This window comes from Eublepharis macularius, chromosome 8 (assembly GCF_028583425.1).
Source record: "Eublepharis macularius isolate TG4126 chromosome 8, MPM_Emac_v1.0, whole genome shotgun sequence".
In the NCBI taxonomy this organism is placed as follows: Eukaryota; Metazoa; Chordata; class Lepidosauria; order Squamata; family Eublepharidae; genus Eublepharis; species Eublepharis macularius.
The window spans coordinates 129,971,584-129,998,649 of NC_072797.1; the positions used below are offsets into that span (position 1 = coordinate 129,971,584).

The 27,066-nt window shown below is 44.1% G+C and overlaps 1 protein-coding gene across 1 annotated transcript; it reads left to right on the forward strand.

The window, feature by feature from the left end:
* The first annotated feature begins 299 nt into the window (after nt 1-299).
* Nucleotides 300-20,937, forward strand: AMTN (amelotin). The gene is made up of 10 exons (XM_054987525.1): nt 300-353; nt 6,494-6,538; nt 7,896-7,952; nt 8,418-8,501; nt 10,645-10,722; nt 12,527-12,586; nt 15,602-15,703; nt 17,332-17,367; nt 19,498-19,524; nt 20,431-20,937. Exons 1-10 carry the CDS (start codon nt 300-302, stop codon nt 20,935-20,937), a joined length of 1,050 nt encoding a protein of 349 aa, XP_054843500.1.
* Nucleotides 20,938-27,066: the final 6,129 nt, after the last annotated feature.

The following is a 27,066-nucleotide window of genomic DNA, read 5'->3' on the forward strand; positions in this document are numbered from 1 at the left end:
AAACAAAAATGACTTCATGCGGGTTCTGCTCGGATGATTGCCGAGTTAGGAGAGAGTTTAAATTCCCACAGGAGGCACCGGCATCTCAAAAAGCTTGCTGCCACCAAGAGAAGTGCTTCAACAACACAGACTCGAAACTATTTTATTATTCACTCTGGATCTGCTGTACAGGCAGAAAGGTAAGAGTTGCATATAATGCCGAGACGGATATGTGTATCGGTGAATAACTGTGTGCCTCAGAGACAGTGTAGAACAAAACAGGATTTCTGATTTTGTTTGTGCAGGTACCAATTTGAAGCATGAAGAGTATAATTCTGTTTCTTTCTCTTCTGGGACTGACATACACCTTACCAGTAAGTAGCTTTTAATTTACTCCGCTTGGGTTTTCTTTGTTTGTTGGTTTGGTAACGCACGCCTGGTAAGCTCAGTACAGTGTAGAATTGAGATTGGCGTTCAGATCTCCACTCTGCCATGAAGCCTCACGGGGTGACTTTGGGCCACTTACTCTCTTTCAGCTTACGTTACCTAACCTACCTCACCATGGCTGCTTCCACACACATTGGATAATGCACTTTCGTTGCTCCTTAGTGATCATTTGGAACTGGATTTTCTTGTGTGAAACAAAAGATCCACTTCTAAAGGATCGCTAAAGTGCATTGAAAGCGCATTATCCAACGTGTGTGGAAACAGCCAAGGCAGTTGTGAGGATGAAATGGAGGAGCGGAGATCCACAGACCCTGTCTTAAACTATGGTTGTTGTAGGTTTTCCGGGCTGTATTGCCGTGGTCTTGGCATTGTAGTTCCTGATGTTTCGCCAGCAGCTGCTGGCGAAACGTCAGGAACTACAATGCCAAGACCACGGCAATACAGCCCAGAAAACCCACAACAACCATCGTTCTCCGGCCGTGAAAGCCTTCGACAATACCTGTCTTAAACTCCCTGGAAGAAGAACAGAAATGTGATGGAGGAGGTGTATGTGTATGCACACAGTAATAAATGAACCTTGCATTCTGCAAGTACGGATCTAAGGGCTTTGGCTGCTACAAACCTAATTCTGAATCGGCAACAGAATTCCCATAACTAATACTCGCCACGTGCAACTTGGCTTGTTCTGTACTGCAATGTTACCTCTATTATGAAGCAGGTTTCATGCCCTTCCTTCTGACTGTTAGATGTAAAGCCATAATGTTTCCCAGACATTTCTGGGAATCCTTATTTCTTGGGCAACATGTGTCCCAAATGCCAGTTCTTTCAGTGGTGTGGAAATGTCTTCAGCGTTTGGGACGACACCTCTTGTTTCCACCTCTAAAATGGGATTCCAGATGTCTCCCTTCTAGGCAGATCTAGAAGAGTGCTGCGAATGAGATATGCCAGATTTCAGCTGTGAGAATTGTTACTTGGGTGTGGGAGTTACAATTGTTGCAAACATTTCTCTTTCATACTTAGCAACTAGCATATCTGTAACTGATAGCTTTTCGGATGGCCTGGAAGCCTCATGTTTCTACTTGGAGTACTTTGGATCTCAGGTCCCCAATAGGGGGCGGGGGATGCCGTGCTCCCACCTTCTGCCCCCTGCCTCCACTCACCTAGCCGGCTGGGAGGACAGGAAGGCGGGGGGACAGGCCTCTCAGCTGTGCTCTCGGGGTGGTGTGACAATGTCACTCCAGGGAAATTGTTGCCTACTTCAGGACTTTCCAAACACATCACTTAATGCAGAAAACTGCATTACCAGATTTACCAGCACAATTTTAGAATGCTTTTCACCACATTTTAGGGTGATTTGAAACACAGTTTGTTTTCAGGTGCAGGCGCACTATTACAAAATAATGCAAGCACCATCTGAGTTGTAAAAGTGTGCATCTAGACTACTCGTCGTTTTCCCTTTTAAAATACATGTAAACAGCAATCAGAAAGGTCTTGCAAGTTCACTTCTGTCTATTCTAATGTAATCTTCACTTAGTAACGATATATTAACAATGAATAAGTGCTTGGATGTTCCCTTCACAATTGGCACAACAGCCTTAGAAGAGCTGCAAGCCTCTTAACTCCCAAGATCTAGAAGCATTTTTGGGTGTAGGGGTCAGAGTAGCAAACTAGGACTGAAGAGATCTGAACTCAGAGCCTCACTTGGGCCATGCAGTTCACTGGGTGATTCTGGACCAGTCATTCTTTCTCAACCTCACTTGGTGGTACAGAGTGCCATCAAGTCATAGCTGAATTATGGCGATCCCCCTGGTGAGGTTTTCATGGCAAGAGAGTAACAGAGGTGCCTTTGATAAATAAATCATATGTTGTCCTCAGAAACCTAATGTAGGTGGTTTTGGGCTGGTTCCGCTGGCTGGTGTGTGTGTAGGACAGAAAGTAACAAAGCATACACTTGCTTATATTTAGAAAAGTAATAAGAGTTCTTTATTGTAGTTACTCCATATTCTGATAGGAAAGGAGGAAAGACAGATCCTAACTACCTATCTGGTCTAAGGATGGGCATGGATGCTAGGACAAGTCCTGCATCCATGGTTGCAAGATGGAGGGAGGAGAAGGAGAGAGATGATGCCTGGAACAAAGCCAGGAAGAGAAGAGTGAGAAGGAAGATCTGGAGGAAGAAGTCCTGAGCGTAGCAATCTACATATCAAAGGGATAGTCAGAGCAGTAAACAGTAAACAGGATGCCCTGACCTCTCTGTCTTTCTGACTCTTTGGTTTGTCCTCCTCTGAAACTTGAGGAAACAGAAAGCGCCAAGTCCTCCTCTTCCAACAGGTTTGCTGTTGCCAGCCTTTACAATCCTCATCTCCATTGGATGAATTGCTAACCAAGGCTGACCCTGTTTAATAACGATAACGATAATGATAACGATCTATTTATATATCGCCTTTCAGGTCAACTTAATGTCCACTCAGGGTGGTTTTCAAAGTATGTTATTATTATCCCCACAACAAACACCCTGTGAGGTGGGTGGGGCTGAGAGAGCTCCAGAGAGCTGTGACTCGCCCAAGGTCACCCAGCCGGCTTCAAGCGGAGGAGTGGGGAATCAAACCCGGCTCTCCAGATTAGAGTCCCGCGCTCTTAACCACTACACCAAACTAGCTCTCTTAGCTTTTGAGATCTGACAAGATTGGGCTTGCCTGGGCTATCCAGGTCAGGGCAAAACTTACTTCACATGCAAAAGTCACATGGCATTTTAAAAGCTAACAAATATTGATTCAAGCATAAGCTGTCCTGGGCTAGAGCTCTTTCTCAGGTGAACCTATTAGGTCTTTGCTAGGCAGACATATGGGGCTATTAAGACCAATGGGCAAAGTCCAGTGGGCCAACAGCCTGAGAGACTGCCCCATGCTGGGACTGCCCCAGCCAACCAGCTACCTCTGCCACATACTGGCGGTCCTTGCCTTAGGCAGGGTAGGTAGCACCAACTGTGAGCCTCACTCTGTGAGGGGCAGGAAACAAGGTGAAATGCTCAGCCAAGCCCCACATGGGGTGGCGAAAGAAGTGCACAGAACCCACAGGATAGGAGTCCCCCGATCCAAGCCCTGCATCATAAAGATGTTCTTTCTTTCTCCATCCCTCTCTCCCTCCTCTTCACCTCCTTTGTGGGGAGGGGCCCTTGTTCCAGACCATTTTCTTCTCCCAGTCCACCTCTCAGACAGCTATGTAGAAAAGAATGGTAAACAAGGCCCGCGGAATGCAGTAAATACCAGATGAGATATAATTAAGCAAAATTTCAAAGGTAATCAAGAAAAATATAGCTGTGGGGAAAACTGGACTATCCCATCCATTACAGCACTCTGAATGCCACGGAAAACGAGGATATTATTACACCCCCCACACACACACACACTTTTCTGAGCAGTGAGAAGTTCCCCCCTCTCCCAGGAAGGAAAAGAAAATGGAGAAGAAAATAGAGACTCAAAGAGTTTTTATAGTATTTTGTTTATCTACGTGTATACAGTATACAAGTAGAGCCATGCCAGATCAGAGAGAGGGCGCACACAAACCTTAAGACGCTTTAGTCAGTTCATAGCATCTGTTTCTTTCTCCCTCTTCCAGACTCAAAACTATTCTCTGTCTACACATAAGCATACATGTGCCCCCGCTCGCCTTACCTAAGAGTGGTCACCACCTCCAAGTTCGGACGGGCACCTGAACAGAGACATTTCCTACCAACGAAGACAGACAGAGAAAATTCCCACTGTCAACAAGAAATTTTTTGACCCCGGGCTTGTCTCCATGCCACTTAGGCAAACCCATTTCCAATAATGAGATATGTATCTTGCAGAATATGAGGGGAGTGAATGAACAGTGGAAATCGGTCAAGCAGTCTATATGAACAAGAATAAAAAATGTAACCCACTAATTTCTACCACAAATATAATGTTGCAACTTACTGACTCTGCTGCAGTGTCAGGTGGGAAGCCATGTTGGTTTGAAGTAGAACAGTAAGATCTGAGCCAAGTGGAACCTCACAACACTTAACAATGTCAGTTATACCATCTCAGGTTCGTTCACAGGTTCATCTTGCAATGTTATATACGCCACTAAGTATCAGCAATGCCCTTTCCCTTCTCTCCATTGGACAAACTGGTCAGTCACAACGCAAAAGAATAAACTGACATAAATCTGACATTAAACATCACAACACTCGGAAACCAGGGAGAGAACATTTTAATCTTCCAGGACTTTCCACTGCTAACCTAAAAGTGGGAGTCTCAAACAGAGAAACTTCAAAAGGAGATTATAATGTGAGGTTGCTGAATTTGAGATCATTCAGAAATTCAGAACAAGGGGACTCTTGCAGGATTCTTAACTCACGGCAGATGCTAATTTCTGCACTAATCAAGCTGCATTGCGCCATTGCTACTTTTCATCCCAAGCCCCATCTTTGCCATACCCAGGGCTTTTTTTTAGCTGGAATGTGGTGGAACGGAGTTCCGGAACCTCTTGAAAATGGTCACATGGCTGGTGGCCCCGCCCCCTGATCTCCAGACAGAGGGCAGTCGAGAGTGCCCTCCACGCTGCAGTGCAGAGGGTGATCTAAGCTCCCCTCTGTCTGGAGATCAGGGGGCGGGGCCACCAGCCATGTGACCATTTTCTCTGAGGGCAACCCCTGAGTTCCGCCACCTCTTTTCCCAGAAAAATAGCCCTGCTCTAGATGATACCTTTTTGAACAGGCATGCACTCATGTTAATATGTCCTCATTCAGTCACAGGATACTTGTGGAGAATTGCTTCTTTTAAAAAATGGAGAGCCCAGATGGGCTTGGAACAGCAACGGTGTGTCCCTTCCTTCCCTCACAGCTGTTCTCCTGCAAGAAATCAGCACACATGTGCATGGGGAAGGGCCGTATTTCCCCAGTTTTGCTGCTCTACATTGAGCAACAAAATCGGTTAAATGTCCCCCCTCGGGTGGTTTTCGCATGAGAAAACTGCATGGCCGGTGAGCAGGAGCCTTTCCTATTTCTAGAGGGAGAGAGATGAATTTCCCTGGGGAAGAAGTTCCAAATGGTGCCACAACCAAGAAGGACCTTTCTTGGGTTGCCACCCCATCCAGCTTCCTAGTCCCAACTTCAAAAGGGGGTCCATGATGGTATGGAAAGCCTCTGAGAGCCAAACTACAAGTGATGCCTGACACTAGTTGGACACTTGTCAGCTTCCCTCAAGTTTTGATGGGAAATGTAGGCAGTTTGGTGGAATGTTGGACAAGTGACAGTTGAAAAGTCCATTGGACAGCAGTCGGAGAGCCAAGCTGCAAATCCATGATGCCTACATTTCCCATCACAACTTGAGGGAAGCTGACAAGTGTCCAACCTGTGTCAGGCGTCACTTGTAGTTTGGCTCTGAGAGGTCCAGCAGAGGTCATCCTATGGGATGACCAAGGCTATTTCAGCCTCCTAACCAGGCGTGAAAACATACTGGAATGGATCCATGTAATCTGCTTCATACAGGAATCCCTGAAGTTGCCCAGCCACCACTTGTTCAATCACCTTGCTCAAGAATGGTACATTTGAGAGAGGGCAGCAGGTATTGGTATGGAGTTGCTATCCTAATCTTAAACCATGTTTTGGGGTGTGGCCCTCTCATAGCCAGTTTGGTGTAGTGGTTAAGAGCATGGGACTCTAATCTGGAGAACCGGGTTTGATTCCCCACTCCTCCACTTGAAGCCAGCTGGGTGACCTTGGGTCAGTCACAGCTTCTAGCTCTCTCAGCCCCATCCATCTCACAGGGTGCTTTGTTGTGGGGATAATAATGATATACTTTGTAAACTGCTCTGAGTGGGCATTAAGTTGTCCTGAAGGGCAGTATATAAATCTAATGTTGTTATTGTTTGTTGTTATAGTGGTTAAGCTGATATGCCCTCATACGTATTTATGAGCTAGTTTAGTGTCTTATTATGACTAGATTTTCAGATTACATATTCAGAGTGACAAATGCTAATAGCAAATAAAATAATGTTCAGATATATTTTGAGATATTACTTCTGGAATTCCTTGCTTCCTCAGGTAAACCAGTTTGGTAGAGTCCTTGCTACAAGCAACAGCAGAGAAGTAAGCAATCTGGGATGTCTGGATCTTTTGTTGTAAAGCATCTTTTAAAAATATCCACTTCATTTGATGAGCTACTTCATTAGCTAGACGAATGATCTATCATAGGGGTCCCCAACATAGTGCCCACAGACACTTTTCCTAGTGCCCACCAAGTGTTTTCAGAAAGGGCCAGGGCCAGATGGGGTGTCTCATTGGACACTTGAGATCTGATTCTCTGAGCAGATTTTTAAAAAGTTGTTTTGGTTGTAACTTCCACCAGTGAACAAGGATTTTTACTGTGTGACTGTAGGAAAAAGCTGTGCGTATGTTTTTTTTAAACATTATATTCATTTTAAAAAGGGCATCTTGTTAAGCAGAGTATCTCTCTGAAATGTTGAAGTGTTACTGCTAGAGTTATTCATGACCTCACGCTCTGACATTTTGTGGTTGGTTCTGCCTCCTGCAGTAGCCATTCTGTACCAGCGCCCACTACCCTGTTTCAGAATTTCAAGGATATTCACAGGCCCCAAAAATGCTGGGAACTCATGGTCTATAAAGATGAAAGCAGTCCAGGGTGGGGAATAGCCTTGGTTCCTTCACCTCCTTGATCCATGTGAAAAACTGTTTCTGGCTATGGATCCTGTTGGCACAGCCTCTGTCTTAATCATTTTTTTTTGCCGATCTGCCTCATGCAATGCCATCTTCTGGTTCCTGCCAGATGTGAGATGGGAAAGTCTGGTCTTCTGGGTCTGGTACAGAATGCCTTTCAAATGCATCCCAGAATACAGAACATGACTGAAGTACCCTACCTTGAGAGCTTCCGATCTACTGTCACTGTAAGGAGCTGTGTATGTCTGTGTGGTGCCCTCAAGTCACAGCTGACTTATGGTGACCTCTGGCGGGGTTTTCACGGCAAGAGGCTAACAGAGGAGGTTTGCCATTGCCTGCCTCTGCAACCGTGGTCTTCACTGGAGGTCTCCCATCCAATTACTGACCAAGGCCGACCCTGACGAGATCAGGCTCACCTAGGCTATCCAGGTCAGGGTCTCTAAAGAGATACATCAGCAATTTCAAATGTCACCCAATATTGGCTCTTTGCTTTGGGCAAGCGATGTTTCCTCAAAGAAGCAAATGGGCACCAGGAAACCCGTGTGCTATGTTGGGGATCACTGCTTTCGTAAAAACATATATATATATATATTTTAGTGCTAGTGAGTAGACAGCCTAAATGAGTATGATAAGTCAGCGGTATTGCAAGGAAAATTTTGCATGCAAATTGTACATAGCACAGTATGAAAAGTTTCTCTTGTTTCTGTTATGATGAAGACTTCCAATACGTTACATATTCCATAAAACTGTCTACAATTCAATTTATCAGATATTACGGCTGATGCAAAGGTTCAGAGCCATGGGAAACAACGCACAGAAAACACAGGTATTGCCACATCCTTTTAAAAATGATTGCTGGAGTTTAATTTTGTTAAGAAAAGTCAGGTCGGTGGATGATGCTATCTCAAGAATCTGAAATGTTAATTGCTCAGGGAAAACATAGAAAGGGAAGCAAACCCAAGTTACACAAAAGGTCTAGCAAGACTTCGCAAGGGGATGGGAAAGGAGCACCCATAAGCTATAAGTTATATCTGAAAGAAAAAATGGTGTCTTTTACCTTATTCTGTTTTGGAGCCTGGAATACCCCACATCTACAACCTATTACGTCTTTCTTTGCATGAATGGAATTGGAAGCACTGCAGAGAGAATTGCGGTTCTGAAGGAACATTTTTATGTAATCATCATAGTGCGGTTTTTGTTCAAAGTGAAAATAGAGCAAATAGAAGGGTGATAATCTTTTTTAAAGACCGTCCTGTTCCATTATTAATTTTTAATTGTTTTCTGATGGTAGCAGATACCAAAACCCGGGTTTGGACTACCTCCAGCAAAGCTGGTTCCAGATCAGGCTACATTAACCAACCAGCTTCCGAATGAGGTAAGAAGCACAACGTACGTCCTATGGCACCAGCCATCATTGTGCAGCTTATTGCTGTGGGGGTTGGCATTACTATTGTGCAGGGCAAAAAATAATCAGACATCAGTACCAATGGCCAGCCTTCAGTCTGCAGCAAGCCTTTTTTGTGAAGGAGAACTCTTCTGCCTAGGTTCCTCAAATAAAGTACTGTGGGCGTACTGAAAGGTAAAAGTTCACAATCCCCGATCAAATGTTTTGATGTGGAGAATGAGAACTATGCCGCTAGGCAAATTGGCATAGTGGTTCCAGTTCAAGAGGGATGGTGGTATCTGGACACCCTCACGAGTGGAGCTTCTGCTACTGTGTTGTGCTTGACTACTATGACATTCCTTCCTCCTCTTTCCCTCTACTTAAACAGCAGAAATGGCACCAAAGGCATTTTTAAAATTCAAAAAAAGACTGTTTTATTTATTTTAGAGGAGAAAGGTCAGCTGAAATTAGGGGTTGAAAATTTCTGCAGTAATTCAGCATAGATCTCTGAGGTAAAATCAGCATATGCACAGACTTCAGTTCTTATGCTCTTCACAAATACTTAAATGCTTCTGTTTTGAGGCTTTAAGTTCCCTTGTTTCCCCCCCAAGTACTCTGGTATACTCTCTTTTAGCATTCTCTTCCTCTTCTGGAGTTAGGAAGGCTGGTACCCACTTTCTAGTACTCCAATTCCCTTCCCTCCAAAAACCAGTGCTTTCTTTCAGTTGTTAACTGAATCTGAAGGTCTCCACAGGCAGTTTCCAATCTTACCCGACCTGGAATCTCACCACTCTCCGAAGCTACCTCTCTGACTGGTTAGGGAAAATCTCCTCTCCTTAGGAGATCTATCCCCTTTCTTTGGCCCATTTGGGAGTCTGCAGCTACTTCCCAAACCTCCTTGCCAGCTTTTCCCCAGTTCTCCTGTTGGTGTTAAACTGCTTTTAGTTAGGACTAAAGATGGGCATGAACTGGGAAAAAACCAAACTGTGTGGTTTGTGGTTCATCAAATTTCACAAACCGTGAACTATGAACTTTCACGAACCTGCCCCTGGTTTGCGAACTGGTTCGTTTGGTTCGTGAAAATGGCACATCCAGGTCAGAAAAATCATCACTTCCGGGTCAGCAGAAGGTCACTTCTGGGCCAGCAGAAGTTCACTTCTCGGTCAGCAGAAAGTCTGCAGGAAGTCCATCCCCTGTTGCCTAGGAAACTGATTGATAGGCACTAGGCTGTCTGCACCGACGAACCAAAAAACGAACCAAATAAACCAACCTAAAGTGCGTGGCGGTTTGTCAGAAATGGGATCTGACAAACTGCTGGTTCGCGAACCACAAACCAGCCTGGTTCATGCTTAATTTTGGTTCATATTTTGGTTCGTGCCCATCTCTAGTTAGGACTTCATCTCCCAACTGTTCACACTGATTCCTTTCAGCGAGGCTGAAAATCAAAAACCCTCCTCTTTCCAGCTCATGCTACCTAATCAGATGCCTTAGAGTAGCCTGTCAAAGATCTCTGTGAGGGATTAACCCTTAGCAGTCCTTCAATTGTTCATTCAGCACTTCCAGACTTTTAAAAAGTGCAGTCCATCACAACTACATATACTTCCGCTGTTGGATTCCATACCAAAAAACATGAAGCAGTATGTCAAGATAATTCTTTCCTTCTTGCTGCTGTACTTTTAAACTAAGTGCGCAGAAGAAACAAGGTTCCTTTGACAAAGTAAGAATTCCAGGTATATCCCCTTTGTACTGAAAATTGAGGGGGCACTCTGTCCACTAAATAATAATAGTGACCTGTTCATCACATTGTACAGCTGCAAATGAATTGGGCCAGTACATTTCAGAGCTAGAACTCCTGAAAGTCCCGGCTAATTCCATCGTGCTAGCAGTCCACATGTTTTCAGAATGGAATGCCTCTATTGTAAAGTCATTTATTTAGAAATAAGTTTCATTGATTTCCACTCGATTTACTTCTGAGGAAAGACTTTTCATCGTTGTTCACTCAGATATAATTTTGGGGGGTATATTGCATGATCAATATCTTTCACGCTATGCCATATGTATTACTCATGGCTGATTTATCAGATTATATTTTAACCAGCTTGCTGATCAATATGATTCTTTGTCGTTTTGACAGATTTCTCCACTTGAATTTATAAATTTCCCCATGAGCATGCCACAAATCCTATCAGAGCTAGGAACGACAAACTTACAAGTAAGAAAGCTGGGAATGCGCACAAAATTTTTGTTTTGGTTAAGCCACTATTTTTCATCGAAATGTTTGTTTCACTTCTTTATTATTATTACATCATATAATTGGAATCTTTACTGTATTTGGAAAATGTTTACGTTGGTTTTAATGGCTAACACATCCCCATCTGTAACTTCTCATCCTGCACCAGTTTGGAACAAAATTCTTGAGGTAGTTTACCTCTTACCCAAGGAAGGTTGCCAACAACTTGGAGAAAAAAATATCCTGCCACTTTAATAGAGGCTTAATGTGTACAAACTGGCAACTGAGAGCCAAGCTACAAGTGACGCCTGACACAGGTTGGACACTTGTCAGCTTCCCTCAAGTTTTGATGGGAAATGTAGGTGTCCTGGTTTTACAGCTTGGCTCTCCATTGCAGCTGCAAGACCAGGATGCCAACATTTCCCATCAAAACTTGAGGGAAGCTGACAAGTGTCCAACCTGTGTAAGGCGTCACTTGTAGCTTGGCTCTGAGACTGTTTATGACATGGAAGAGAAGAACATCTGGTAAATAACATCCCATTAATTAATTTATTATTTATTTATTATATTTATATTCCGCTCTCCCTGCAGAGCAGCTCAGAGTGGATTACATCACAATATAAAAACAGGTAGCATAATAAAACCAGATTCAATTTATAAAATCCAGCGGCACTCACTAAAACGAGTAGGGTGGGTGGCGAACTGACAGAGGTTATACAAACTGGGGGGCAGTGTCCCCCTTGGCAGGAGGCCGGTCGAAGAAGGGGGGGTCTTTCCACCTCAACCATCATACATCTGGCAGAACATCTCCATCTTACAGGCCTGGCAAAAGAATAGTAGATCTTGCTGGGCCTGTTTTTCCACAGACAGAGTTCCACCAGGTCGGTGCCGGGGCCAAGAAGGCCCTGGCCCTGGTCGAAGCCCTGGGGCTGGGAACCACCAGCAGATGTTGATTTGATGAACAAAGGGCCCTCTGGGGAACATATTAAGCCTCTATTAAAGGGGTAGGATATTTTTTTCTTCCATGTTGTTTATTATTTATTTATTAATTTACTGTATAGTCTGCTTTTTTCACTGAGACTCAAAGCTGATTATACAGTATGAGTCAATAACAGTAGGCCACACAAAGAGACACCTAATAAGCACAGTCAATACAATCAGTTTGAGGAGACATTGGTTGTTTTCACACTGCTTACCAGCCACAGAACATCGTGCCAAGCTCCTGGAATGACAGCATCTTCCTGGCACAATTTTGCACAAGAACGGTAGTTCACACGCGAAATCGTGCCAGGAAGTTGCTGTCATTCTGGGAGCTTGGCGCGATGTTCTGTAGCTGGTAAGCAGTGTGAAAAGGGCCATTGAATGAGCAGAAATTTGTGCAAGCATAGCATATAAGGCCTGAATCAGAGTGTGGATATACTGAAGATAATATTATATTAGCAGAAAACACTGAAATGACAACAAGGTGTTACGTGCATCTAACTGATGGCAGGGGGATCCATATAGTAGGATATGTGCCAGCAGGCGGGTCAGCCAGTGCTTGGATATGTGCCCTATGTGGTGCCAAGGCTTCATAAACTGTAAGCCAATAAAGTTGTGGCCTTTTTCATGTGTGCCACCTGCCATGGCCTCCTCACCCTTCAACCCGGGACCCGCAATACGCTGCATGAATTTTATAAATGAGTTGTTAATTTCATGCCTATCCAAGATTTCAACATACTAGGACTTTTCATAATTTGGAGTATTAACTCTGCAAACCAAACTTCAGCCATTCTTTGTTTTACAGGCTGTCCCCGGTTTCAATTTACTGCCATTCACACAGATGGTCCCAATTGACATCAATACTGTAAGTTTCCTCCTTACTTTTAAAGAGCATTCAGTGTGATTTCTTGAATTTTTTTCTGGCCAGGTTTTTTATTCACCAACAAAAATCCTGTCTCGCTATGTAATGACTGTTTTATAGAATATTTTGTTGGTATGTTGTGTTTGCTTGGGAAACATTAGTATCGTGTGTGCCATATGTTCTTGCTTACCAGGGGTTCTCTGGGTCTCTTGAGAGGAGTTAGTCGCGTTAGTCTGTAATTGCAAAATAATAATGAGTCCAGTAGCACCTTTAAAACTAACCAACTCTATTGTAGCATAAGCTTTCGAGAACCACAGCTCTCTTCGTCAGATGCATCTGATGAAGGGAACTGTGGTTCTCGAAAGCTTATGCTACAATAAAGTTGCATCTGACGAAGGGAACTGTGGTTCTTGAAAGCTTATGCTACAATAAAGTTGGTTAGTCTTAAAGGTGCTACTGGACTCCTACTATTCTGGGTCTCTCTAGACATGCAGGTTTCGAGTTTCCTCCAGCTACACAGCAGCTTTGGGGAATAGCTGTTAAAAAATAAAGGAGAGCCATTTCCCCATGCCAAAATAGCATGGAGAGAAAGTTTTTCCCTTTTTTCCTGTTCCACGTGGAGTATTCTGTGTTCATAGAGCAGTAAAAACAGAGGGGGGGGATTCCTCCTGTGCTATTTTGAACCCTTCTTCCTCCCGTGGAGGCATTCTGAGGCCATTTGGGCTCCCCTTTATTTTTAACAGCTATTCCCCAAAGCTATTGTGTAGCTGCAGGGAATTTGATTTGGGTCTGGGAAGCCCAAGCCCAAGTCTTTAAAAACCTGCATGTCTACAGAGACCCTCTGTATTTTCTGTTTCAGGCAGGTAGCCACGTTGGTCTGCAGTAGATGGAGCAAGTTTCAAGTCCAGTAGCACCTTAAAGACCAACAAGAGGTTCCAGGGTATAAACTTCTGAGAGTCAAGCTCCCTTCGTCAGATATGGATATCTACTTATACTGAAGGAAGCTTGGCTCTCAAAAGCTTATACCCTGGAAACTCTTGTTGGTCTTTAAGATGCTACTGGACTTGAAACTTGCTCATCTGTATTTTCTAGTATCTGTCCCTGTTCTGCCGTTTGGATGGTTTTTTTTACATAGGCCGTTTCCAGACGGCTTACCTGCCTCCGGAACGTTGCGCCATCTTGCCGGGAAAATGCGAAATATTGTGTTTTCTTGCGCGAGTTTTGCACGACATCGCACAAAACTCGCGCGAGAAAACGCGATATTTCGCGTTTTCCCCGCAAGATGGCGCAACGTTCCGGAGGCAGGTAAGCCATCTGGAAACGGCCATAGTTAATACAAATAAGTTACTACAACTGCTGTTTTCAAGCTTTTGCTTTCTCCCCAAGGTCTTTAGAAGTTAATTTTTTGATGGGATGGGAGGGGCAGAAGGAAGTGTTTCATTTCTAGCACACAGGCATGAAATATGAACACTAAAGCACCATACGACTCATAGCCTGACAAGTTACGGACTGCAGCTGGTGAAATTAATTTTGAAATTACTGGTAACCCATTAAAGGAGGCTTATGTATCTATAGCATATTTTTGGACCAAATGAACAAAAACAAGCCCTTGTGTCTTTTATTTGCTTCTGAATATATCACTGCAGAGTAAATGAATACAGTAAGCAAAAAAACCCTCCATCTACAATAGTGAGTGTTCTGGCGGTTCTCAAGGCATAAGAGAATATGGGCCTTACTAGAAATATACAAAAACGTGCCCCTTTTTGCAAATGGGAGTCGTTGAAAGGCCATATTCCGTGGCACTACACACAGTTTTAAAATAAAAGATATTTATTTATGCAGTGGTTTGTTTCGAAAAAGGAGGCAATTTTAAAGTAAGAGGAATAAATCAGTAAAAATTGCCCCCGCCACCCTTCCATTTTGGAAAGTTTTCCCTGTTGTCCATACAATTTAAACATTTAAGCGAACTTAAAATTACTCTTGTGCAGCAATAAAGCTCAGCTTTAATAAAAGCCGATTTGTGTGAGGTTCTCAGGGCCTTTATCTTATCAGCAAGTTAAGTAACCAGGTGCTGAGATGCAGCCAAATGACTTCCATGTGTCTAGGCAACCTATTTCTCAGAACGAAGAGCAGCAGCAAGGCCTAGAGCACAATGGAATTAGCTTCTCTCCATCACGATTAGACCAGTTCTGCTCAGAAGTTTTTATCTGCCGGTTTAAAGAGACAGGGGACCTGCATCCCTTCCTCTCCACATATGCACCATCAGTGCACTAAGAAGTTTCCAAGTTCAGGCTCTACATTGACACAAATAAAACTCTTCTTGAAAAGGGCAGGATATCAAACAGCAATGTAAGCGGCAATATTTGTTAACCATGAAACTAAAGGTAAATATCATAGCCAAGCAAGCTCTCATTGTCAGCCTTCTTAAACTCCGGAATTAAACATACCTTTGAACAGGGGTCATTTTGTGGAAAAAGAGCTGGAGGAACTCATTAGCATAACTCATTAGCATATGTCGTGCCCCTTGCCATCGCTGGAAGTGTGTCATTAACATAACTGATTTGCATGTGCCACGCCCCCTGACATCACCTATCCTGTTTTTTTTGGATCCAATCCTGGCCATTCAGGGCCAAAATTGGGCCCAATATGGCAAAAAGGGGCTGAAAATGGCCAAAAAGGGGCCCAAAATCGTCAGGACTGGGACACTGATGAGTGGGAGAGTGATCCACCACCCGTCAGAGGCCCAATCTGGGCCATTTTGGCCCCAATTGAGGCCGAAACGGGCCCAAAATGGCCAAAAGTCAGGTGGGTGGGGCCACCTGACATGTGACCTCTTTGGGGAACTGCTGGAACTGTGTTCCTGCACATTCCCCCTCAAAATGAGCCCTGCTGTTGAACCATTTGTTAGGAATTTTCAAGAGATTTTACATAGGGACATTTAATTGCAAGATATTAAATCCTCCGTATCTTTTTGTATTGTTTCTAATGATTTCCAACCCTTCCTTGCTTGTCATGTAGCTTATCGCTCTGTTAGGACTCGGAGGATTACCCTCAACACAAACGTTTCCTGTAGCAGGTGGTGGAATGAATGTCCCACAGCAGCTGTTGCCACCACAACAAGCAAGTATTTTCTAGCCTCTTTAGCCATCTGTATTGCCTAGTTCACATCTATTTCATCAATACATTCTTTCTCATGTAGGAACTTGCTAGAGGATGCTGGTGCAACGCTCACCTTTCTCGATAAACCAGTACAACTACAGATTGGGAACTGGGGTGTAAATAACCTCTCAATATTCTATTGAATTAATCTTAGAAACATCAGCATTGTACTACTTGACCATTTTATTTGTTCATCTGTTTTATTTATGTAGGTGCTATGGGGTCCCCTACCTTTTGATCCTGTGGATACTTTTAGAATTTTGAGAATGGGGAGTGGGCACCACCACAAAATGGCTGCCTGGGAGAGGCAACCACAAAATGGCTGCCATTGGTGCTGAAGCCAATCACAAAGTGTTGAGAGGTTGCAAGCCAAGCATCCTCTTACAGGGGAGGCAGATGCTTCTGAATGTGTGCTCCCTACAGACACAAATGTGATTGTTCTTCAGCATCCCCTTCTCCATGCATCTGATGAAGAGAGCTGTGGTTCTCGAAAGCTTATACTGCAATAAAGTTGGTTAGTCTTAAAGGTGCTACTGGACTCTTCTCCATGAGGTGGAGGAAAGCCAGAAGTGGCTCTTTGTTTTAGGGAAGAGAGGCTCTGTCCAACAAACAAATGGTGGCAGGAGGAAACCCATAGACCCATCATGTCATGGGGATCACTTTGTTCCATGGTAGGTGTATATGGGAAGGTAACAATAATCAGTGACAATAACTATATTATAAATATTATTGATTATTAACAACCAATGACAGATTATTCTGATTATCAACAGCCAGGCATGGGGCAAAGCAGCATTTACTTGCTTCATTTAACCCCCATTTTCTCCTCAATGGGCAGAATTCAAATACAGGTCTTCCAAATCCTCGTCTGTCACACTTACCACGGCATCATGCTGGCATCGCACAGTTGCCTAGTCAATGCCTTTCACACACATGAACCACAATTCCCAAGCATGAAAAAATGCACATACAGAATATTTGCAAATCCAATTTAAAACACCTGACGAACAGCAATTTTCTTTATAGCATTTGAGAATGCTGCTCAGTCTGTGATCCAACTGCAGTTTGAACAAAGTTGAGTTCACCCATTGCTAGAATTTCACATGCTAGAAGAAGTGGCTACCACCACTCCTCCTAGTCTGTTCTTTGTTAGGTCCTATAACTCACCCTTTTCTATGCCTGTTGTTGCAAGCAGAATGAGAAGAGGTGGATGGAATCCAGAAAGAAACAGGTAAATTACAAGGCTTGCCACACACAGCACAGTCTGATCTTACCAGATTCTGGTCAGAAAAACTATGATTATGTAGGTGAAGTATACTGAGTGCTTAAGAAAAGCGCTTTTTAAATATACATTTTTCCCAAGGCACTCACACTCTAGCCTGAAAGACTGCATCGTTTTAGAAAAGGGATCAAACAGCTGCAGCAGATAGTGGCAAAGGACCATATAATTTATATACCTGCAAGATTTTTTTACAGATGTGATAAGTCAGCTTATAGTGCCCGTGCCAAGGAACTCACAATCAGTCTTAACTGTCATTTACCAAAACAGATGAATAACCTAAATATAATTATGGCAACTTCTCTTGCAGATACTTCCAATTATAGTTGCACAAATGGGGCCGCAGGTAAGAAATAAATAAATGAATTGCTTGGGTTCTTAAAATACAGGTAATCCCCCCCCCCGCTTTTGCCTCAACTGAAGCTTATGAGAGACATCCATTCTCCAGCAGGCATCTCGAGGGGAATACATATGGAATGCGAGGAAATCACCCCTCAGGGCTGACATGGTGGTTTTTCCCCCGACATGGAGCCTACAAAAACTAAATGCTAAATGGAATGGACCTGTACTAAATGGCTAAAAGCTGGTTTAGTCCAATGGTTAAGAGCAGGGGTCATTTCACAGAAAAAGAGCTGCAGGAACTCATTAGCATAACTTATTAGCATAACTCATTCGCATGTGCCACACCCCCTGACATCACCAGAAGTGCGTCATTGGCATAACTGATTTGCATATGCCACACCCCCTGACCTCACCTATCCTGGCAGTTTTGAACCCAATCCTGGCCATTCAAGGCCGAAATTGGACTAAAATGGCAAAAAGGGGCTGAAAATGGCTGCAAAGTGGCCCCAAATGGTCAGAATTGGGCTGCTGCTGAGCGGGAGAGTGATCCACCCCCTGTAAGAGGCCTGATCCTGGCCATTTTGGGACCAATCCTGGCTGTTTGAGGCCCAATCCTGGCTATTTTGGGCCCAATCCAGGCCTAAACGGGCCCCAAATGGCCAAAAACTAGGTGAATGGGGCCACGTGACATGTGACCTCTCTGGAGAACTACCGAAACTGCGTTCCTGCACGTTCCCCCTCAAAATGAGCCCTGGTTAAGAGACTGACTGTGCAATCCTAAGAAGAGTTACGCCAGTTTAAATCCATTGAAGTCAAAGGACTTAGAATGGAGTAACTTTGCTTAGGAATGGAGATTTTAAACCTCCATTCCAGCGCTTACCTCTATCATGAAATCTTTGTAATATTGGTAAAATATGACTCATCCTCCATTATTTACTAATTTGTGTAAAACATTTGTAAGCCCACCTTTCTCCCAGAAAACTGGGGCCCCGAGAAGAAAACCAATACGTCATAAAGACAAAGACAACCATTAAAATAACCAGCACTACAAATTACATAGTTGTTGAAAAGATAGATTATGGGTTGGACTGAGCCAGCTGTTTCACTCAGGCTTTCATTAATTCCCCCTCCTTACTACAACCCCCGCCCCTCATGTTTTATCTATGCCAATCCCATGATCCCAAGCATAGGTTTTGGGGGGGTCAAAGGGGTTGGATTCAACCCCATATTTGCAAAGTGCCTTGCATGCTCAAAAAGCACTATAGAAATAGTAGACATTTATTAACATGACTTGGCTCAAAATGATAAGCATTTTCCCTATTTATTCTGGAAGTAAATTGCCCAAAGACTATATAGGGTGGTGGAGGGTTTTCACTTTCCTCCACAGGATGCATTAGAGATCACTTGCTCAAGACATCCAGGAGGGTTTTCTCTTCTTCATAAAAGCTCAGTTTTTCCTGTCCTTTCCCTATGACATTTTATTATTTGGACTTTAGATGCCAATTGGTTAGTTTTTCAATGTAGACTTCAAGAGGCTACTACGATGTGATTTGGAAATGGCACTCACTTTATACAAGTAACCACCCTGTCATTTCTGGCCTTTTCTCTTTCTCCCCCTCCTTGAACATGGAACTAAGGGACACTTCACACATCTTTCTTTGATACTGTGGGCTGAGAATCAGTGCGCTAGTTACTAGGTTGCCAACTGATCTCAGAAAAACAGTTTGACTTCCTTCTGTGAAAAATGATGTGCAAAGATCAGCAGGTGGAACGTTTCTTGGCATGGAAACAAGTCCAGCTGTAATGATATTCAGCAAGTTTTGAAACTTGTCAAACATCCAAATTTAACATTTTTACTTTTGATGTCAGCGTCTGACCTCAGAATTCAATCTGAACCCCAGAATCAAAACGTGACTTTAAAATTCAAGAAATGCCTGTTTTGATTGGTTGAATGAAGTCAATATAAAGTAATGCAGCATAACAGAGCAGGCCCTGACCTGAATTTAGCAAATCAGTAGTTAGGAAACCCTGTAAGACTATCCTTTCTCTCTCTCTCTTTAAAAAAACCTCTTTAGTTTGTTTTTAATTTTTGCTTCTCCTCTCTCCCCTCCCTTCTCTTTGGTTTGAATTTTAGGGTGCAGTGCTCAGTTCAGAAGAAGCGGTAAGTATTTCACTTGATTTCTATAATGATTTTATAATATGGTTTTTCAAAATCAATCAACAGCAGACTGTTTCCAGTCCACATGGCTGACATGGCATGCGACTAACCTACATGTTACTTCTTTTACAAGTTGTGCACGGAGCCAACCTTTGCTCTGCACAGACACACGTCCAGGGGTCATTTCATAGAAAAAGAGCTGGAGAAACTCATTAGCGTAACTCATTAGCATAACCAATTAGCATATGCCATGCCTCTTGCCATCACTGGGAATGTGTCATTAGTATAACTGATTTGCATATGCCACACCCCCTGATGTCACCTATTCTGGCTGTTTTGGACCCAATCCTGATAATTCAGAGTCAAAATTGGGCCCAAAATGGCAAAAAGGGGCTGAAAATGGCTGAAAAGGGGACCAAAATGGTCAGGATCGGGCCGCTGATGAGCGGGAGAGTGAGCCACCACTTGTCAGAGGCCTGATCCAGGCCGTTTCGGCCCCAATCCTGACCAAAACGGGCCCAAAATGGCTGAGAGTCAGGTGGGCGGGGCCACCTGACATGTGACCTCTTTGGGGAACTGCTGAAACTGTGTTCCTGTGCATTCCCCCTAGAAATGAGCCCTGCGCACGTCACCTCAGGACTTGGCTTCTATTAAAAAAAGAGAGTGCAAATGGGTTCAGAAAGGTCAAGGGCTGGTAGATGAGGCAATGCCAGGTGAAAACTCAGGTGCTCTGTGTGTGTGTGTGGAGGGGAGGGGTGCTTAGAATTATTGGTGGGCTTTGGTTCATTGCCTGTTCCCATTAAAGAAAAACTGGAGACAGGAGGCACAACTATTCCGTTTTCTTTCCTCTGTGATCTGTGCTTGTAGCCTAGGATCCTGACATGCACGCTCTTACTTTCCCCCACACAGCAATCACCTTCTCAGATTTTTACTGGGTTAATTCTCCCTGGAATGCAAGGAATGTTGATCCCTTCAAGCCAGGCTGGAGCCCTCCCTGAAGGTCAAGAGGGGCTCCTTCCAGCAGGCCAGGCAGGATCGAACCCAGGCAATTCAGCAGGCCAGCTACCGTTTCCAGAGGGCACAGCTGACGCAACGGTCCTAGCGGGCATCCAGAAGGTTTCCCCAGAGATGAACAATGACCTGAGCGAGATGGCAAATGGATTGCACCCAACTCCTTCGGGCTTTAGACAGCCAGGTGTTGATTACAGTGTCACCGATGATCCATTTGCCGAACCCACCATCTTTGTCAAATTAAATATGGAACCGAGTGAGCTTCGGGAGCCACCGACGACAATAGCAAGACTGGAAAACGACAAAAATCTGAGTGGCACGATCACTTTGGCCCAATTACTTGTGAGAGGAGACAGCCATGAGCCCATAACCACCGTGGAGAGCAAGCTATTGAGAGAGCCCTAAATAAGGATTGTTTAAAGCCGTTTATGCTGTGTGCTGTGCTTCGCCCCCTTTATGTGACCTGTATATTGCTGCTTCCCTGATTTCCTTAGGGTTCCCTTAGATTTTTGCTGCCACCAAAGGTTTTCATCTTAGTTCCCTCTCAGTTTGAATTATAGAATAGGACATCTTAGCTATAAATAGTAGTATGACAGACCAGTCAGTGCGTGGGGTGGCTGTGAGGTAAAAAAGAGAACCTTTACTCTAGAGGATACAGACATTTAACTTTACCAGAAATAGAGTTTATTTATAAGTACATATGCGTAACAGTTTCAGAGTATTATAAACGTATTAGTTTCAGAATGGTTCAAAATGTGGTGGTTTCAAAATAAGTTAAGTGTGGTGGTTTATTAAATGATTCTCCACAGTCCCAGTCCCAGAGACTAATTTCTCCACAGTTGCCACTTGGGCTAAAAATATCCCCAAAAGAGAAAAACAGGCCAAAGAGGGCCAAACTACAAGTGATGCCTGACACAGGTTGGACACTTATCAGCTTCCCTCCAGTTTTGATGGGAAATGTAGGCAGCTTGGCAGAACGTTGGACAAATGACAGTTGAAAAGTCCATTGGACAGCAGTCGGAGAGCCAAGCTGCAAGACCGGGACGCCAACATTTCCCATCAAAACTGGAGGGAAGCTGACAAGTGTCCAACCTGTGTCATTCGTCACTTGTAGCTTGGCCCTGAGTTCCCCAAAGTTCACTTACCACAGGTTGATCTCATCCACAAAGTAAAACACACAGACTTCTTCGCTCAGCTCCTCACTCAAAGAATAACTCTTGTCGTCTCACAGACACGGCACAGAGTTCCTCACGGACTAACTGACTGAACACTTTCTCACAGCACTCTGCTTAAACTGCAGCTCCCTCCGCTCTCTAAGGTACAGCTGCCATCTAATCAAAGCCATGTCCTGTTGTAAATTCAAAACACTCCTTTGTCTCAGAGTCTCTCTATACAAGACCTCTTACGCGAGGACACTCAAGTGAAGGGAGCTGCAATGTTAGCCAGGAAGTGTAGTTTAAAAAACAGAGGTGAGGGTTTTGTCAATTTCCCCTCTCTACCAGTGCCGGATCTAGGGTTGCCCGCGCCCGGGGCAACCCTAGGCTGAGCACCTCATGTGCACGCACAGCACGCGCGCTCCCCACGCTGTGTGATGACGTCACTTCGGTCGCCCCCTGTCCTGCGGGGCAGGCGAATGGCACAGGCAGCCCTGCAGCCCCCCGCCTTTTGCCTGCCCTGCAGGACAGGGAGTGCGTGGCAAGCCAGCCGCCCCCTGTCCCGCAGGGCAGGCGAAAGGCAGCGCGGGGGGCTGCGAGGCTGCCCACGCTGCTGTCTGCGCCCTCTGGCAGCTGGTAGCTGCTCCCGGCGCCCCCTCCCTGGTGGCGCCGGGGGCAGACTACCCCCCTGCCCCCCCTCGTTCTGGCCCTGCTCTCTACAGAGCCAGCAAAGATCACTGCTTAGAGGGCTTGTTAATTTCCTCTTCGCCTCCCCAAAGGGAGGTGAAATTGACAGAGCCTTCAGAGGCTCAAATTGTTCAAAAAGGCTTTTGAATTGTGTGTGTGTGGGGGGGGGGGGGTCTCAGATGCTTCACTAATGAGTTGGGGACCACAGACTTCACCACTATGTTCCCTTATGTACTACCTGTTGTTTTAAATATGTGCTCCTATGAGTTACCTGTGCTTCATGTTGTCTAATGTCGGTCCTAGCTTATGCTCTGTTTCAGCATTTCTTCAACTCTGTATTGGATTTTTGCTAATGGAAACTTGTGTTTATTTAGCCTATGACGTTGTTTATGGAAATGTCCTTGAAATTGACTGTACTAATCTCACACTGTGTAATCCATCTTGAGTCGCAGTAAGAAAGGCAGACTATGAATAACATAAATAAAATAAAATAAATAAAAATAATCACAGCACACTTCACTCATCCAACCTGCCCCCCTTCTTTCTTGAGAGGCCTGCATTTTAAACCATAGTAACATACACTTAAAACCCCACATTAATTAACAGAAACAAATGCTAATTATTTGCATGGCAAAACATTACACTGTGCATTGATCGTTACTGCCAGGGGTCATTTAGTAGAAAAAGAGCTGGAGGAACTCATTAGCATAACTCATTAGCATATGTCACGACCCTTGACATCACCAGAAGTGTGTCATTAGCATAACTGATTTGTATATGCCACACCCCCCCCACATACCTATCCTGGCTGTTTTGGACCAAATCCTGGCCATTCAGGGCCGAAATTGGGCCCAAAATGGCAAAAAGGGGCCCAAAATGATCCAGATCTGGCCGCTGCTGAGCAGGAGAGTGATCCACCACCTGTCATAGGCCCAATCTGGGCTGTTTTAGCCCCAATCCAGGCTGAAACGGGCCCAAAATGGCTGAGTCAGGTGGGCGGGGCCACCTGTCATGTGACCTCTTTGGGGAACTGCCGGAACTGCATTCCTGTGCATTCCCCCTCAAAATGAGCCCTGGTTACTGCAGATATTAATGTGCATATGGTGACTTTTCTTAAATTTAGAGTAGGACTGGCACAAGGAATTTAAAAAATATTTTATTTGAATTTTTGAGAATATCCCATATCTAACACCTTAAGCATGATGTAATTCTAGCTTTACATCTTAGTGGCTATTTTGTTCTGTAAAATTCTGAAAATTTCCTTCTTCTATTTCCTTCTAATTTCTAAGGAGAAATTTCCAACAGTTTAGCAGAGAAAGACAGAGAATATCCAGCAATGACGATAAAAATAATGGTCCACATCTCTGTTTAATATGTAATGATGTAACATTGCTTGTTCTAGCTCAGTGAAATTATGATAGTCTATGGATGGAACGGCACTCCATTTAATCTTCTGGTAAATTAAGTGTTCATCTACATATTGCTGGCAACTGCCGTATTGTTGCTAAGTTTGCCAACTCCATCTTGAGAAATTCCTAGAGATTTGGGTCAGCGCCTGGGGAGAGTGGAGTTTGGGGAGAGAGCATAATGCCATAGTGTCCAAATTATTGTTACAGAGCAACAATAGCACAATATCCAACACTGGACAGATGCAGCTTAATTAGCCTTCTCGAGGGTTGTCAGCTCAAATGTATTTACTCTATTACATGGATTGATTCAACTTGGTGGACAAATTTATCCTTTTCTTCTAAAAAGCCAGTTTGGTGAAGTGGTTAAAAGTGACGGGACTCTAATCTGGAGAGTCGAATTTGATTCCCCACTCCTCCACTTGAAGCTAACTGGGTGACCTTGCATCTGCCGCAGCTCTCTCAGAGCTCTCTCAGCCCCACCCACCTCACAGTGTGATTGTCATGGGGAAAATAATAATACACTTTGTAAACTGTTCTGAGTGGGTGTTAAGTTGTCCTGAAGGGCAGTATATAAATCAAATGTTGTTGTTATTATTATTATAGAAATCTCAGTGTGCCATATCCTAGCCATTTTTAATTTCTGTTGACTTTGTTGGATAAACTATGATCAATAAAGATATTTTCAAAGGTATACGATTGGGTTTCAATTTACTATACTGTTCAGACTTCAGGTTTCAGTCATGCAGAAATGGAGAAAATCTACCCCTTTGGAATACATTGACTTTAATGGATTTAGAAGGGTGTTTAGGATTGCACTGAAAGTCTATTACTGTCATCCTTATTACTTCATCAAGTAGCTCCCGCATGGCTGCAAAACTTCTTGCATCAAACAGCCTGCCTTAAGCATGCAGAAGGGACTCTAGTCTAGCCCAGCAGATCTAGGAGTACAGCAGAACGTTGCTTCACTATTCAAATCTTCCCTCATGTTGGGGTTTTGCATAGACTATGAAGTTTTCTTTCTTCTGCAGATGCACAAGGAGCATTTACCTATGAACTCTGTCACGTGTTTCATTTTTGCAAAAGCAATATAGCAAGTCACCACTTAGGAATTTTTAATACTTCAACCTGGTCTCCCGGCCAATGTAATACAGATCCAGTTTTGTGAAAGTGGACATCTTTGTAAATATATTTTTGTATGCCAATCAGGTGGCCATGTTAGGAAAAATTCATTTCCTAAGAGAACTGGAGCAAACATTGCTCCAGTCTAAGGCCAATGAAACCAATGGATTTCTAAATTTTTAGGAGTAAATCTGCATAAGATTTGCACAGAGTGTCTTAAAATGCAAATTGTAGAATAATCTTTGGCCAAGCCTCTTTGAGGTCAAGCATGGAAGTTCTAAGTCCTCATCCTTCAAAAAACTTGGAGGGTTGCCAAGCACCTACAAGGGTACAATATTTGGCTAGTGAGCAGTGTTGTGTAGTGGTTAGAATACAGGATTTGGCCTGAGGAAACTTTAGTTCAAATCCCCACTTGAGCCTGTCATTCTTTTTCACCCTGACTTTTATGGGGGGAAATGCTGTCACACAAACAATGTATCTCACTCTTAAACTCTTTGAAGAAAGGGTGAAATATAAATGTGGTGGATTAGAAAACAATAGGATACACGGGACTTGGTTGGTGGACGCAAATTGGGCCGGCCTGGAGGGCCTCTTTCCATGACGTTCTGGTGCTTGATGAGTAGGCTTCTACAGTAGGGACAAGGAAACAATTGACTGCTTGGAACCATACATACTTTGTGCATGTTATCCAGATAAGCGCACCATATACTATGTCTGTTGCTCCACCAGACTCTTCCATGCATCTGATCATTTATCCCATGTCCCTCACTAACCTATTCCATACCATTCTTACTAAGCTCTTCCTCTGCAGCTTTTATGAGAGGAGACTTGTTTACTCAATTGGACGTTGCCAGGAAGGGAGATCATCTATGCAAAGGCGGGTGGACAATCTCCACTTCGGAAGCCATGGCAGCGTTTCTTGCTGTCAGCTAGAATCAACTCTTTCCTGCCTGTTTGTCCCCAGCCACCTCCGATCTCCATTATTGTCTATGGAGAAAACTACAGGGACTATCCAGGGAGGTGGGGTGGCATTTTGCAAAATAAATCTACATCATTTTCAGGGAACCTACTGCTAACTGTCCTCTAAAGACCCCCCAAGTTTCAGGGAGATTGGAACTTGAGGAGCCTTTTTAGCCCCGCCCCCCAAAGAAGGTGCCATCAGCCACCTCATTTTTTACTATTTACCATTTTTTACTATTGTGGAGATAAAATGACAGCAACTGGAGAAACCCATCAATCATGCCTGAAACCCATCTCCCTGAAACTTGGCGGTGTGTGTGTGTGTGTGTGGGGGGGGTTGTCTTTAGAGAACAGTGAGGATTAGGTCTCCTGCAAATTTGGAGGATTTTGCTTGCAAAATGCCACCCCAACCCCCAAGATATCTTCCCTAGTTTTCCCCACAGGGAATAATGGAGATTGGAGGTGGCTGAGGGCACCTTCTTCCAGAGCCCATAAAGCGCCCCCTCAAAGTCCAAACTTCATGAAACTTGTAGAGTCTTTAGAGAACAGCAAGTAGTAGGTCCCCAGCAAATTCTGTGAAACTCGGTCCTAAAATGCCCCCCCCCCAAACCCTCGGAAAGCCCTGAATCACATTTCCCATTGGAAATCATGGCCAAATTTTACCCAATTCGCTCTTTATTGCTGATCCAAACTTGAGAACAATTGCCTCCACCCTTTCCTTTTCAGGATCATGTATCAGGCATGCTTCTGAACTTTTGCCCCAATGCTCAATCATGTTGCCATGGTCTTTCTTCCCACTTCCTCCTTATCCCAATTGAAGACGCTGCATGGAGAGGAGGAGGAGGAAGTTACAGGGGAAGGAGGGTGCAGGAAGGAGGAGTAGGGAGGCGGCAGCTTCAACTAGAAAACTGGAGGGTTTAAAATATGCCATATTAAAAGCAAAACAATTTGTGTGTAAGCTGGATCTAAGGGAAAAAAGAGAGGAGAGGAAAGCAGAAGCCGCCCAAAATCGACACACTGCAATGACACTCATTGATTATGACCATGGACACTTGCAACCACGACTACACCAGTTCCCTGACATGTGCTCAAACTAGGGCTACAGGACACGTCAGGTAAAATGGACACAAGCAGGTAGGAGCAGACATGATTCTAGACACTAGCATAGCCTCGTGTAACTTGTCTCGTGTAGTTTGGTTCTGGGG

What these genes read in the sequence shown, in the direction of transcription:
- AMTN (XM_054987525.1), top strand. Translation starts at nt 300, where the DNA reads ATGAAGAGTATAATTCTGTTTCTTTCTCTTCTGGGACTGACATACACC. An exon ending in CTACAAGCAACAGCAGAGAA is followed by an intron (nt 6,539 to 7,895) that starts GTAAGCAATCTG and finishes TCAATTTATCAG; the next exon opens with ATATTACGGCTGATGCAAAG. An exon ending in TCCCAATTGACATCAATACT is followed by an intron (nt 12,587 to 15,601) that starts GTAAGTTTCCTC and finishes CTTGTCATGTAG; the next exon opens with CTTATCGCTCTGTTAGGACT.